General features: G+C 41.1%; 1 protein-coding gene across 1 annotated transcript; it reads right to left on the minus strand.

Moving 5' to 3' along the window:
- Positions 1-8,875: 8,875 nt before the first annotated feature.
- Positions 8,876-11,973, minus strand: fgf23 (fibroblast growth factor 23). The gene is made up of 3 exons (XM_006633715.3): positions 11,654-11,973; positions 11,275-11,378; positions 8,876-10,807 (listed from the first exon to the last, which is right to left on the minus strand). The coding sequence occupies exons 1-3, from the start codon at positions 11,889-11,891 to the stop codon at positions 10,313-10,315; spliced, it is 837 nt and encodes a 278-aa protein (XP_006633778.2). The 5' UTR covers positions 11,892-11,973; the 3' UTR covers positions 8,876-10,312.
- Positions 11,974-12,456: the final 483 nt, after the last annotated feature.

Here is a 12,456-nt window from a genome sequence, read left to right on the forward strand (position 1 = left end):
ATTTAATAAACTTTTATTAAAGTAATGTTTTTCCCTTTAGTGTTTTATGGGAGGGAGCAGAGAGGAGGTATTGGTATGTGTAGTGGGGGAGACAATGGAGATTTCCTTAATAATCTAAAGCAAATATGCTAAGCAAATATTGCAGACCATGTTATCTATGCCAATTGAGACGACTGTTAAATCTTTTCATAATGTGAGCTGCTCTGCAGTTTTTATTCACATCGAGCAATTTAAATCAAAGTTTGCTTAGAATGAACCTGCTAGTAGCTATTCACAGTGACTTGGGTCTACAGAATGTGTTTAAATCCGTCTCTTCTGTGATGCCAAAAAGATTCCATCTGCGATCTTTGAATTACATCATCTGCCCCTGAAACACACATATGTTTAAATTGACTTTCACAAAAAGAAGATGTGTAGCAGGGAGTACGTGGGAAATATGAATTTTAAGGCCGAATAATCACACAGTTCAGAAAAGCCTTCCTAATGAATTTGTAGTGGTAAAGGTATTTGATGATCTTGACAGTTTAATGTGGTTTTGTTTTTCTTTTTCTTATATCTCCTAGTTTGCCTATCTCTTCAGAACCAGTTAGATACTTTATTGATCCCGTGAGGGAAATTGCAGTGCAACAGCAGCTCAGCACAGTGTAACGAAATGTTACAATAATATAACAATACAATACATGCAATACAGTCAGTAAAGTCAAATTCGATATAGAAGAAAATTGTGTCTAGCAAACATAACATAGTGTCCATAGTTACCATTAGTAGAAAACCTAGTATATTCAGAAATACATGTATTAGGTACTGTATATAATGTTTTATATAAACAGTTTATTTTTCTTAATGCTTTTAGATTCATTTTTCAGGCATACAGTATTCAGAAAAGCTATTTGACTGCAGGATGCAAAAGCCAATGTCAAAACAATTCAGAGCAGAGAAAACAAGAAGAGAGAGTGGTAAAAAATTATCTACATGTGAAGGTTACAGTATAACGATTATACTAAATTTTATTCCAAAGTATTATATGCCTATACTTACTATAAGGAAACAATCATTGATGTTCAGGTGGTTCGTGTAAAGCCAATGGCAATGCCAATCACAGACTAACAAATGTTATGGAAGAAGACCTAAAAAATCAAAAATACTTTGGGAATCAAATAATGTTACTATTGTGGAGTTATAAATTATAACTTCTGTTCCTGTGACTTACAGGTTTTATCTTTGACCTCTGCTCTTTACAATTCTTAACAACCCAGAATTACATTGCATCATCATACAGCACCTTTTGGGAGTATTGCTGCTGTTGGATTTTTTTGTTTCACCTTCTGTATTTGTCCTCACAGACTCCTATTTAAAAACCTTATGGAAATTAATCTCCAAAGTAAAAAATGCAATACACTGTACATATTGTTAGATACCCAAGAGATTGTCAGTATTACATTGTGACCCCAAAATAAATGTAGTAATCAAGATTAACAACGAGTACGTTTGTAAGGAAGAACAGGATAGATAAATTGAACTAAGGCCAAAAAATATTTTGTACTGGTATAAAATACATATTATTTGAGCTAAATTAAAGCTTATTTGAAGCCCCTTAATGCATGGAGTCCTTGCTGTAAATGCAACTTTTCCGGCCTTGAGAAGCAACAGTGCTCGATTTTCACACATTGATGCTAGTTTGGTTTGACTTCAATGAAAATCAATAGCAACAGATGTGCTTACTACAACTGTTGGAGTGAATAAAGTGGGTGCAGTTCAGTAGCTCAGGGGCTCTAGTTACTTAGTTAATAATAATAATTGCTTACACTTTTCTGGACACGCCACTCAAAGCACTTTACAGGTAATGGGGACTCCCCTCCACCACCACCAATGTGCAGCCCCACCTGGATGATGCGACGGCAGCCATAGTGCGCCAGAACGCTCACCACACATCAGCTATCAGTGGGGAGGAGAGCAGAGTAATGAAGCCAATTCATAGATGGGGATTATTAGGAGGCCACGATTGGTAAGGGCCAATGGGAAATTTGGCCAGGATGCCGGAGTTGCAACCCTACTCTTTACCAGAAACCCCAGGGATTTTTAATAACCACAGAGAGTCAGGACCTCGGTTTTGCGTCTCATCCGAAGGACGGCGCCTGTTTACAGTATAGTGTCCCTGTCACTATACTGGGGCATTAGGACCCATGTGGACCGCAGGGTGAGCGCCCCCTGGTAACACCACTTCCAGCAGCAACTGGATGTTTTTCCCAGGAGGTCTCTCATCCAGGTACTGACCAGGCTCACACCTGCTGAGCTTCAGTGGGTTGCCAGTTGTGAGTTGCAAGTTGATATGGCTGCTGGGTGGTATTGTATGCAAGTATACATACAATGTTACACACAGGGTTTCAGTCGAGATTTACTGTAATGTGCTCTTTTCTTTTGCTTCCATCATTGAGCCAAGGTCTCCAAACCTTTCTGGCGCTGACTGTAGGATAGCTGCTAAACCACAATCCATGAACAACACTGTTTGCCTAGTATGCCTGTTGATTACCATGCCGTCAGTAATGGCATGGGGTTTTGGAAGTGGCTTCCTTAGAGGGGAGTAAGAAAGGAAGCACACAAGCAAAGGAGAAAGGGACAATGCCCAGTAACACCTGGTCTGTTCATTCAATCTGTTCATCAAATCAGCCCTCACTTTTTTAGGTTTTATGTCTGCGTGAGTGGGGGCACTAGAGAACAGGATTTGGGACAACGATTTTGCAGCACTGTAAGCAGGAGAGGACACAGAGATGAGGGGGGACATGACGGAGAGCAGCAGAGAAAGGTTCAGACATCGTCTTCTTCCCTCCCTGCACTCTTATTGGTTGCAGAGTGACCAGGAAGGGGGGAGAGAAATGGACGACCATGTTCGGGGCTTATGGAACTGAACGCGATGCTATTGGCAACCAACGCAGAGTTTCCCGCCTTTCTTCGGTGTGGCAGTAGGAAGTACACCAGGATGCCCAGACAGGCTGTATTAGTGAGAGTGGTGCTGTTGGACTCTTTTGTTTTTATTCTGGGACCTTTTGTTTTGGGTTACTCGGGACCATAAGATTAATATGTTTGCTTATGTGTGTGTGTGTGCCACTTGTGGATGCATTTTTTGTGTTCTTGATTGCTGTTGACAGGGATAACTGATTGCAGTAGAATTGTACAAAATAAAAACTACAATGTAGTCTAACTGCCTTGTGCTGGTCTGGGACTGTGGTGGTGGTTCTGGGGAAACTATGAGCCTGTTGTGAGGAACAGGGTCCTAGAACCCTTAAAATTGCTAGGTGGCATAGTCAGCTAGAGTTCCTGCATGGGGGGGGGGGTCACTACACACATGTACTACTTGTTGTGCCTGAGCTGGGACCGGCGCACAGTGTCCCATCGCCACAGGTGACCCTAACATCCGCATGAGCCTTCAGTGTCTGGCCGGTCCCGCGAGGAAGAGGTCAGGCCGCTTGTCCTCTCAATCAGGCAGCCAGTCATCCAATCAATCAGTCAGTCCAATCTGCCACTTAATCTGGCTATTTTTCCGTTCGATCAGCGATCTGACATTGAGCTCCTTAGAGCCATCGGGCTCTCTGCGTTTCACTCTCCAATCACTACTACCTGACTAGCTCCCGAAGCGCCGATCCTGCAGAGAATCACCTCTCTGGTTTTTTTCCGGAAGTTCTCCACCAGCTGGACCCGCTGGCCCCATTGTCTTTGCCCAAAATCCAGGTAGCTCACTACCTCACTACAATCCAGGCAGCCCGCAGCCAGCTTTCCAGCAGCCCAATATGAAACCCCTTAAATCCAGCCTGCCTGCTCTTCTCTTTTTGCTAAAGCCACTGCAGTCTTGCAGCCTCCTCGGCTACCTGAAGTCTCCCAGAGAGGCAGGAAGTCCTGCATTTTGGTTTAAGTCTGTGAGCTCAGCTCAGTACTGCTCAGTAGCGTCTGCGTCATAACGCTGCCCACTCCGTTTTTGCCCTTTCTTCCCAGACCCACTTCCCCATTGTCCCATTGGCTTGTTTTATTCCAACAGAGCTGATGGGATATCATTCACACACAAAGAATTGGGAGGATTACTCTAAGAAGTTAGTGGCAACGCTGACTGGTTATTGATTGGATTAAGAATAATTTCAAATAATGTGTTAGGGCCAGAAACCTAAAAAATAAGAAGAGATTTTTAAAAAAAATTCCTTCAAACCCCCAATATTTTGAAATCTGATTTAAAAAAGCGAAGAACATCGATGCATATTATCAACCGCTAAAAATTATGCTTGCTGATGTCAACAAATAAGTAACGTGACCATTTTCAATGTTGTGTTACGCCACCTCTTCTCCCTGGCCTCAATCAACTGTTCCGCCCTGTAAGCAGCCAGTTGAATGCCCTTGGAAGTATGTGGAATACAAATAAGAATAGTAATACAATTGGAATAATAATGTACCACTTTCTAAAAACTGTTAAACAACTGCCCCTTTCTACCGCCGCTAATCTCTGTTGCCCATACCATGAAACAGCATTGTCTGTAAATATCCATCAATTTTCCAATCGCTTCATCCAATTCAGGGTTGAGGGGGAGCCAGAGCATATCTCGGCAAGCGATGAGGCACAAGGCAGAATACACCTTGGACGGGACACCTGTCCGTTGCAGGGCACACACACAGACACAAACACATGTGCTCATACCAAGGCCAATTTTCCCAGAAGCCAACTAAACCTCTAGTATATCTCTGAGAGGAAGAATATGGTAGTATGTGGGAGTAAACAAGAGCACCCAGAGGAAACCCATGTGAACACAGAAAGAGCATACAAACAGATAGCACTCCAGGTCCGGAACTGAACCCATTGCCATGAGCCAGCAATGCTACCCACCAAGCCAGGGAGCACAATGTCAGCAGGTTCTCGAGATCTGGTTTTGCCACTTAATTTCTGATCATCTTCCAAAGTATCATTTAGACTCCAGGACATTTATTCTCCTGCTCATAACAGCGGGCATCCGATCTAATACCTGAATAATTCCAAAAGCAGGTATTACATACAGTTTTGGATGCCCGTGTTGAGTTGTTTGTAAAAGTTAAAATATTGGCAGTACTTTGATACAAACGGTTTTCCGTTGACTGCTTTTGTCCTTTAAAGGTGTCAGCGTTTTTGTCATCACGTGACCAGAGTAGCTCGTGCATAAAACGAGCACGATCATAAAAACTATTTTTGGTGTTATTGTTGATCTGGTCCTTAATGTGGCTTCTTACTACTGAGGTGGCAGCTGATAGATGGTAAATGTCCACTGAACTCTCTGCAGCTCTCCGAGATGCGATTAGAATCTTGATTCCGTTACATCACAGATACAGGCCACTTGGAATATCCATTACAGGTAACAGTGGAAGAACTGACATTGTTCCTTCATTTAAATGCTTTTATTGAAGCCCATTACTCCTCTCGACCTTTTTCACTGTGTGTTGCATATAACCAAGTTTAAATTTAAAAGGTTTAAAAAAAAGACACCAGTCTGCAAAAAGAGCAATAAATAAATACTGTATGCATATTTTGGACTTACTAGTCGTTGAATTTGTCTGGAATGCAAATTAATGGTTTTATTCGCCAGTTTAAATGCATGCTGAATATCAAGAAATTCCTTTTTCTAGATTCTATAACTGAACATTTTGAGAATTATCATTTTAACCCAGAACCACAAAATATGGCTGAGAATTGAATTTTAATTCCTGCCAAGATATGAGGAGTTTTTGGTTTCATCTATAGGCTTTACTGATGGCTGGAACCAAATACATAGGGAGCTTGAGGTGTAAAATATTTTGGCCAAAAGCATCCTCACATCTCAATGTTATGAAAATTTGGTTGTGTAATAGAGTCGAATATTATGTTATTTGGGGCACCATGGTGGCTTAATGGTTAATATTGCTTTCTCGCAATGCTGGGGCCCTGGGATAAGTTATTGGGTGCTGTATGCTATATGGAGTTTTGTATGTTCTCCCCAGGTTTGTGTGGGTTTCTTCCTGGTGCTCTGGTTTCCTCCCACTGTTGAAAGACACGCTGGTAGGTTAATTGGCTTCTAGGAAAATTGGCCTGGGTGTGAGTACTGTATGTGCATGTCTGAGTGTTTCCTGTGATGGTCTGGTGCCCTGTCCAGGCTGTATCCTGTCCTGTGTCTGTGGCTCGCTCCAGCTCCCCTGCAACTCTGAACTGAATGAAGCAGTTGGAAAATGGATGAATGTTACCGTTGGGTCAGACTCTCCAAAGGGACTGCATACTTTTTATGTTTCTATGCAAATGACCTCCAGATTTAGGCTTACAAAAATCCTCACGTAATTAAGCACTATTCACCTTGTCACACTGTGCAGCTGAGGTTAGAAAACAGATCCAACAAAACCTGTTGTATCTGACCTTCAATAAGACCAAAGTTTTGCTGACTTTTCATTTCTGCAAATGTATCAGGTGTAGCTGGAATATTGATGGTCCTAGAATCAGTACAATCACTCAGATTAGGATTCCTGACATCAAGATCCTTTGACTGGAGTCTTTCTTTTTGAGCTGGTGTTCACTCATATCATTTCACATCTCCCCCAGTCTGATACAGAAAAGATAGTGTCTTTTTTTGTTCTTTTTCAGGCTCGGTTTTTTTTAAAAGCCGTGCTTGCTGGTGTATCCAGACACATTCTTTGGTTGTATTATTCCACTTGTACTGAGCTGAGCAGCTTGGATTTTAACCAAACTAGAACGCATGAGCATATACAGTATCACCAGTTAAAGCTTCCCTGCACTGGCTCCCTGTGGATTTCGGAATGAGATTCAAAATTCTGCTGCTCACCCTGAAGGGCTTGAACAGTTTGGCTTCTGACTAAATCAGTACAGTGAACAAATTCTAAACCTAGTAGTTCAAGTAGGTAGCTGCGTCAGCATGCGTAGGCTGCAAAGAAACAAATAAAGGTTTATTCCATGCTGAAAAGAGAAGAAAGTTTCTGCTGTGGAGCCTTCTTCGGGTGTAAGCAATTTTTACGGCTAACAGCTCCTCATCATCTTCCCTTTATAACTAACCTCATCAGATCCCTCAACTCCAAGCTTTACCAGTTCCTCGCCTCAGAGAAGGATAAAAAACATTCATCTTTGACAGAAAAAAACCATCAACACCCCTACTACCTCCACTAATCCTAACCTTGTTGTAACTGCTCAGACCTTTCCCTTTCACAGGATGTGCGATCTCTTCTCAGCAAAGGGCTCGGTTTTGTACCAGTCCCCAAGAAGCTGGACATCCCCCAAACCAAAGTTGACTTCAACCATTTTTACCGCAGGATTCGGCTCAGAGCATATTTTGCTGATGACTTCTCTTCACCGGCAACTGACAACAACCCGATTATTGACGCCATTAACAATATCAGTCCTAACCAGAGCTGTTCGACTCCCCCTTCCAGCTGTTTTCCACCAGTCCATTACTTCATTAATCGAAACCTCACACCCGTAGAAGGCTCCACAGCTGAAACGTTGTGTTTCCTTTCCTCTCTTTTAGCATGGAATAAACTTTTACTTGTTCCAAATCCTAAACCTTTATCCCATTTGCTGTTCCCAGTCAAGTCTCCAAACGGTGGGATACCAAATTTTCTGTGCTGTTGATTCAAGACAGTGGGCAGATCACCCAGCCCACATTAAATCTGTCAGTCCTCACTCTCAAGTCCTGTCTTAAAACTCACTTTTATACTATAGCCCTTGATTTTGTTTAATTTCCATTTTTGTCAGGAATTCCTGTCCACAATTGTTTTGATTTAATGCATGGCACTTTGAGATGATGTATGATGAGAGGTATTATATAAACATCAAGGTTATTTTATTAATAGACACATTATGTAAGCTTTGTTATCCATTTGATAATGTTTATCACAAAGAGAAACATAAAAAACAGCAATGTAATGCAACAAAATTAATTATTCCATATTGTTTTACTTACCCAATAGTCCTTATATGAACTAATTAACATAATGGAGCAAAGAGCCCAATAAATAGTGTCATTTAGTCTCCCATGACCACTTCTGCACTCTGCAGGAAGTGAATCTCTGTCTCATCTCATTCTCTTACCATGCTGTGAGTTTCTGAGCGGAAAAGTTAAAAGTGAAATAAAATGAGATCTCATACTCAAAGAAATGCTAAGGACCCAATCACTGCACTGTGTGACAATGGGCATGTCAGCATGTTAAAAAGAAATGTGCCCCCTTTCTATAAGGGTGAGCGCCACTGACAAGATTAAGAGAAGGTAGTTGTCGAAAATCTGTGATGCATGAATTTAGGGCTTGAGGAGATTTTCGAGTTTTCACAATAATTCTAGATTTCCCATGCAGAAACCTGTCCACAGAGTTATGTGTGTTTACTAATCACCTCTGTGAACATTATCATACAGGAAGCATGTCAGATGTTTATACAAACCTTTTCATGAAAGGCACTAAATAAAATGTCGTTAGGGAAAGTATACAATTTACAACATTAATTAGAGTTTTCAGCCTATACCAGTTGATCAGTAGTTGGAATAATCATAATTTGTTATTTCATAACTTAGAAATTTCTACAGAAATGACATTTACTGTAATTCTTAGACTGTGACTCTTAGTATTTTGACTGATACCATATTGTTCAAACTGAAAAACAAAATTTTCAACCACTAGCTTTAATTGTCTTCTATTCAAACACTTAAAATAGACAATAGTGCTGGGCTCAGTTCAAACTCACAAATCCTCTAAAATACTGTTGGATGACTTTGTTGTGTCTCTGGGTCAAGACAAGGTGAGATGAATTGCCTATTCTCGTTTTCTAGTTTTGTATTTGTATGTTCTCAACACAGATTATGAAAAATTAGAGGGAAAAAACAACATTTCAGTCTTTTAAACATTGCAAAAAGTAGTTTTTATTTTGAACAAAATTTAAGGAACAAAACAGGTTTTCTGATCGTATTTATCAATAAATATTAAGCATCTATATAAATATAATAAATAAGAAAAAGTGAATACATATAAATAAATACATTTTCATTATTTGGTTTTGATTTAATTTGCTGGTGGTGTCCAGCACCGATAAATATATTTGTTTCCTAGTTAAGTCTGAATAAATCATACATAGTTCATTGGATTTACCAAGTACAAGATGTCAGTATCTAAAACTGACATATGGAGGTAACAGTTAAGTTCAGAGGCCCATTATAATTAAAAGCAGAGAACAATATTTTTAATAATGCTATCAACAGAAATGAGTACTGTAAAAGTTCTCATATGAAACGTTTTCATTCTAATATAGCACTAAGGTAAAGGTGTTTAACTGTTTTGCTGGTTCTAACTATTGAAGTACTCTATTACTGTAAAAAATTAGTTAATAAACGTAAATCACGATAAATGATTTCCAACAACAAAAATCAGTGTCATACTGAGTTTTTGCAAAATTCTTAAAACACTTCTTAACACTATTCTGAAAATGATTGTGTTTAGTTTTAAGTTATATTCCATCTACTGTTTAAAATTTAACCAAGGCAAAGTGAATAGCAGAAGAAAGCAAGTGTGTGCTTAATTGAAGCTTGTCCTTATTGGATAGTTGTGGGCTACAGTTTTGTTGTCAACGCACAATGAAAATGGTGATTTCCTGTTGAAATTAATCTCTCTCCCTTTCTCTTTTTTGCGAAAACATCCCTTTTGAAGATATCTCAGTTTCAGAAGGCATTTCTGTATTGATAAAAGTAATGCATTGTAAAATTGTATCTACCTGGGATAACATATGCGGTGCTGTGCATTGTGTCTTATGGCACGGCAGAGAAGCCGATTCCTGTCCCAGACATCTCTCTGTTCTATCTGGCCTTGATCCAGTCTTGGATATCAGGCACGTTGAGGCTTCTGTCGCTAGCATAAACTCTCTAAGAATCATTCTCAGCTAGGTGCTAAATAAAAGTTCAACAGCACAGAGGCATGGCACATCAAGTTATCCTGCCGAATTGCATGGTTTTAGCCTGTCCAGGTAAATCAGTAAGTCTGAAAGACAGAGACAATATGTCACAGACACCTCTGGATAACATTTTACTGACATACATACAGTAGTGGGTTTTCAGACCAGCTGTAGAAGAACCCTACAAGAATTTGACACTATTCCTTTTTCTAACTTAGCCCCTTGAAACACTTTTGTTCACCCGCAAAAGCAGAGCTGAGTTGAATGGGATGGGACTGGACTATTTTAAGGCCTCCAAGTTATCTGACAAAAGTTGAACCGAGGGGATGACTTCAGTGAGGATGGAGGGTCAAAAGTAGGAATTAAGAGCACGTGTGGTTTGGACTGTGCCCTCTCTTATGTTCTCATGTTCTGGAAGTAGCGTGGGCTGAAGTTTTCTCTGGGTTCCAGAAGCCTCAGGGGATCGTTTGGGTCCACCTCTTCATTGTACGTCGGTCCAAGGCTCTCTCGGGACACAACGTGAGCTTCTCCGTTAAAACCATGCTCTGGGTTGGTGTTGATGGCCCGCGAGTCGGAGGTTTCCCCGTAATAGATATTGCGGGGCTTGAATAAAGCTAAGGGATCTGAAGGGTCGACGTGGTCTGAGTGGCTGATATACTCCAAAGGACCGACATGGCCATTTCTCTTGTCCCTGTGCAACAGGTGTTCCAGTGGGATGGTGTTCTTTTCAGACAGAAACAGGGAATAGGCGGGGAGATTCTGTCCAGGGACAAAAATGTGCTTGACTCCTTCGAGGTTGAGCACCAGATTGTTCTTGCAGGAATAGTACACATCTTGGTTATTTTCCAAAAGCTTGTGGTGAAATAGGCAGTCCTCTTTGTTGCAGATGGTCTAAAATGGACAAAACGATAAAGGGCTGTTAATATTGCCATGAAGACTGCCGGCATTCGGCGAAGGGAACAGAAGACCTTAGGACCTTTGGTAAATACAGTTATTATATGACACACATCTCTTCAGTCTGTTTTTTTTAAATTAGCTTGGAAATTGCCTCTAAAAACGGACGATTATTGTCGATTTTGTACTTAAAAAAGGAACGGCATTCAGCGTTACTGTCTACTTTTCTCCATCTTTTGCTCACGAGCTCACAAATCCGTTTCTACATCGCTTGTCTAGACCCCTGTAAGTATTTAAGAGGGAATGGTGGTTGATCTGCCTCATCAATAAAGTTGAGTACTCTTTGACGTGTTTGATGTTTAATGCACAGGCTATTAAGCCTGTTCAAAATGAAAATTTTGTTGTTACAGGTAGGTGAATAATAATAATAAATTATATTAAAAGCATGAGACTTTTACACTTACCGAGGTGAAAGTCTTTCCTTCTGCATCCATACACAGAAAGCGTTTACTTTTCACTCCGAAGATCGCCAAACGGTCTCTTGTTTCCGCCTTGAGTAGCAACACACCTGTTAAAAAAAATAAAGATTAAATCATAGGCTTGCTTTTTCGATCCACGGCCACAACATGACATTAAAAGTACCTGATCTCAAGCGAAAAGGTAATGCTATTCGAAAAAGATGTTTGTGTCCAGGTTTTAAATAAACCTTGTACGAACGTGAAAAGAAAATCATTAAAAAAACAGTTAACTGTGGTTCCCGTGATGTTTTCTACGCACTGTGTTGGTTTGCATCAAACTTTGAAATAAACTGGATTAATAAACTGGAAAGAAAATTATACATACTGAAGGCGTTCTGGGTGGCTGTTTTTCCCACTTGCCCATCCTCATCGATCTCCAGGTAAAAGCTCCTGGTTTCTGAAGACGTCTGCAGGTGCACGTATCTCTTCGGGTTGCCCCAGTTGGAGCTGAGGAGCGGGGATGGATTAGGGAATGAATGCACAATCTTCAAACCCTGCAACACAGCCAGGCACAGCGCAAGGAAACACGAGTGCATGTTCGGGCGAGAGGCTGCGCTCCACATCAGATTCTGTACGGTGTTAGTCTGGACCCAAGGGTTTACTTTGAAGCCGCAAAGGCCTGGTTTGCTTTATCCCGAGCCCGAGGTCGATCTGGTGCTTCCACGTTTTGGTGACTGCTATTTAAAGCCGGGCCGGCGCCCCCCCTTGGTTGCCCGCATCCTTCTCAACCCCCTGCACAGATGTGGAGGTCCCAGTGGGCCAACGGAGAGGAGGAAAGGGGAGGAAGGTTCCGACTGGATTTCATTGCCCAATAGCCCAGCGGTTTCATTGAGCAATCTCTGTTTTACATCACGCTACCGGCGTCTCCCACGCAGACCTTCCTGGCCCTCCGGACTTGCATTGAAAGTTTGTCACTTCTCTCTCCTGAGGAGCCAGGCCCTGTTCAGCGGGCAGAAGCGTGAAGATGGGATCATACACCGATAGCTGATGGTAGAAAGAAAGTGATTCACGTTGTTGTTTGTTTTTTTAAGAATAAAAACGAACAAAATGTTATAGTGAAATACATACAGTATGTCTTGATGTGCCATTCGGCGAGACTGTTGCTGCATACTGTATGGTGATTTTTAT

This window comes from Lepisosteus oculatus, chromosome 7 (assembly GCF_040954835.1).
Source record: "Lepisosteus oculatus isolate fLepOcu1 chromosome 7, fLepOcu1.hap2, whole genome shotgun sequence".
Taxonomy (NCBI): domain Eukaryota; kingdom Metazoa; phylum Chordata; class Actinopteri; order Semionotiformes; family Lepisosteidae; genus Lepisosteus; species Lepisosteus oculatus.

Bases quoted from the DNA above. Each gene is read 5' to 3' on its own strand.
- fgf23 (XM_006633715.3), bottom strand. From the start codon at position 11,891: ATGTGGAGCGCAGCCTCTCGCCCGAACATGCACTCGTGTTTCCTTGCG. The intron at 11,379-11,653 runs GTATGTATAATT...TTTTTTTAACAG, and splicing joins AGCCACCCAGAACGCCTTCA to GTGTGTTGCTACTCAAGGCG. The intron at 10,808-11,274 runs GTAAGTGTAAAA...TGTCCATTTTAG, and splicing joins AAGGAAAGACTTTCACCTCG to ACCATCTGCAACAAAGAGGA.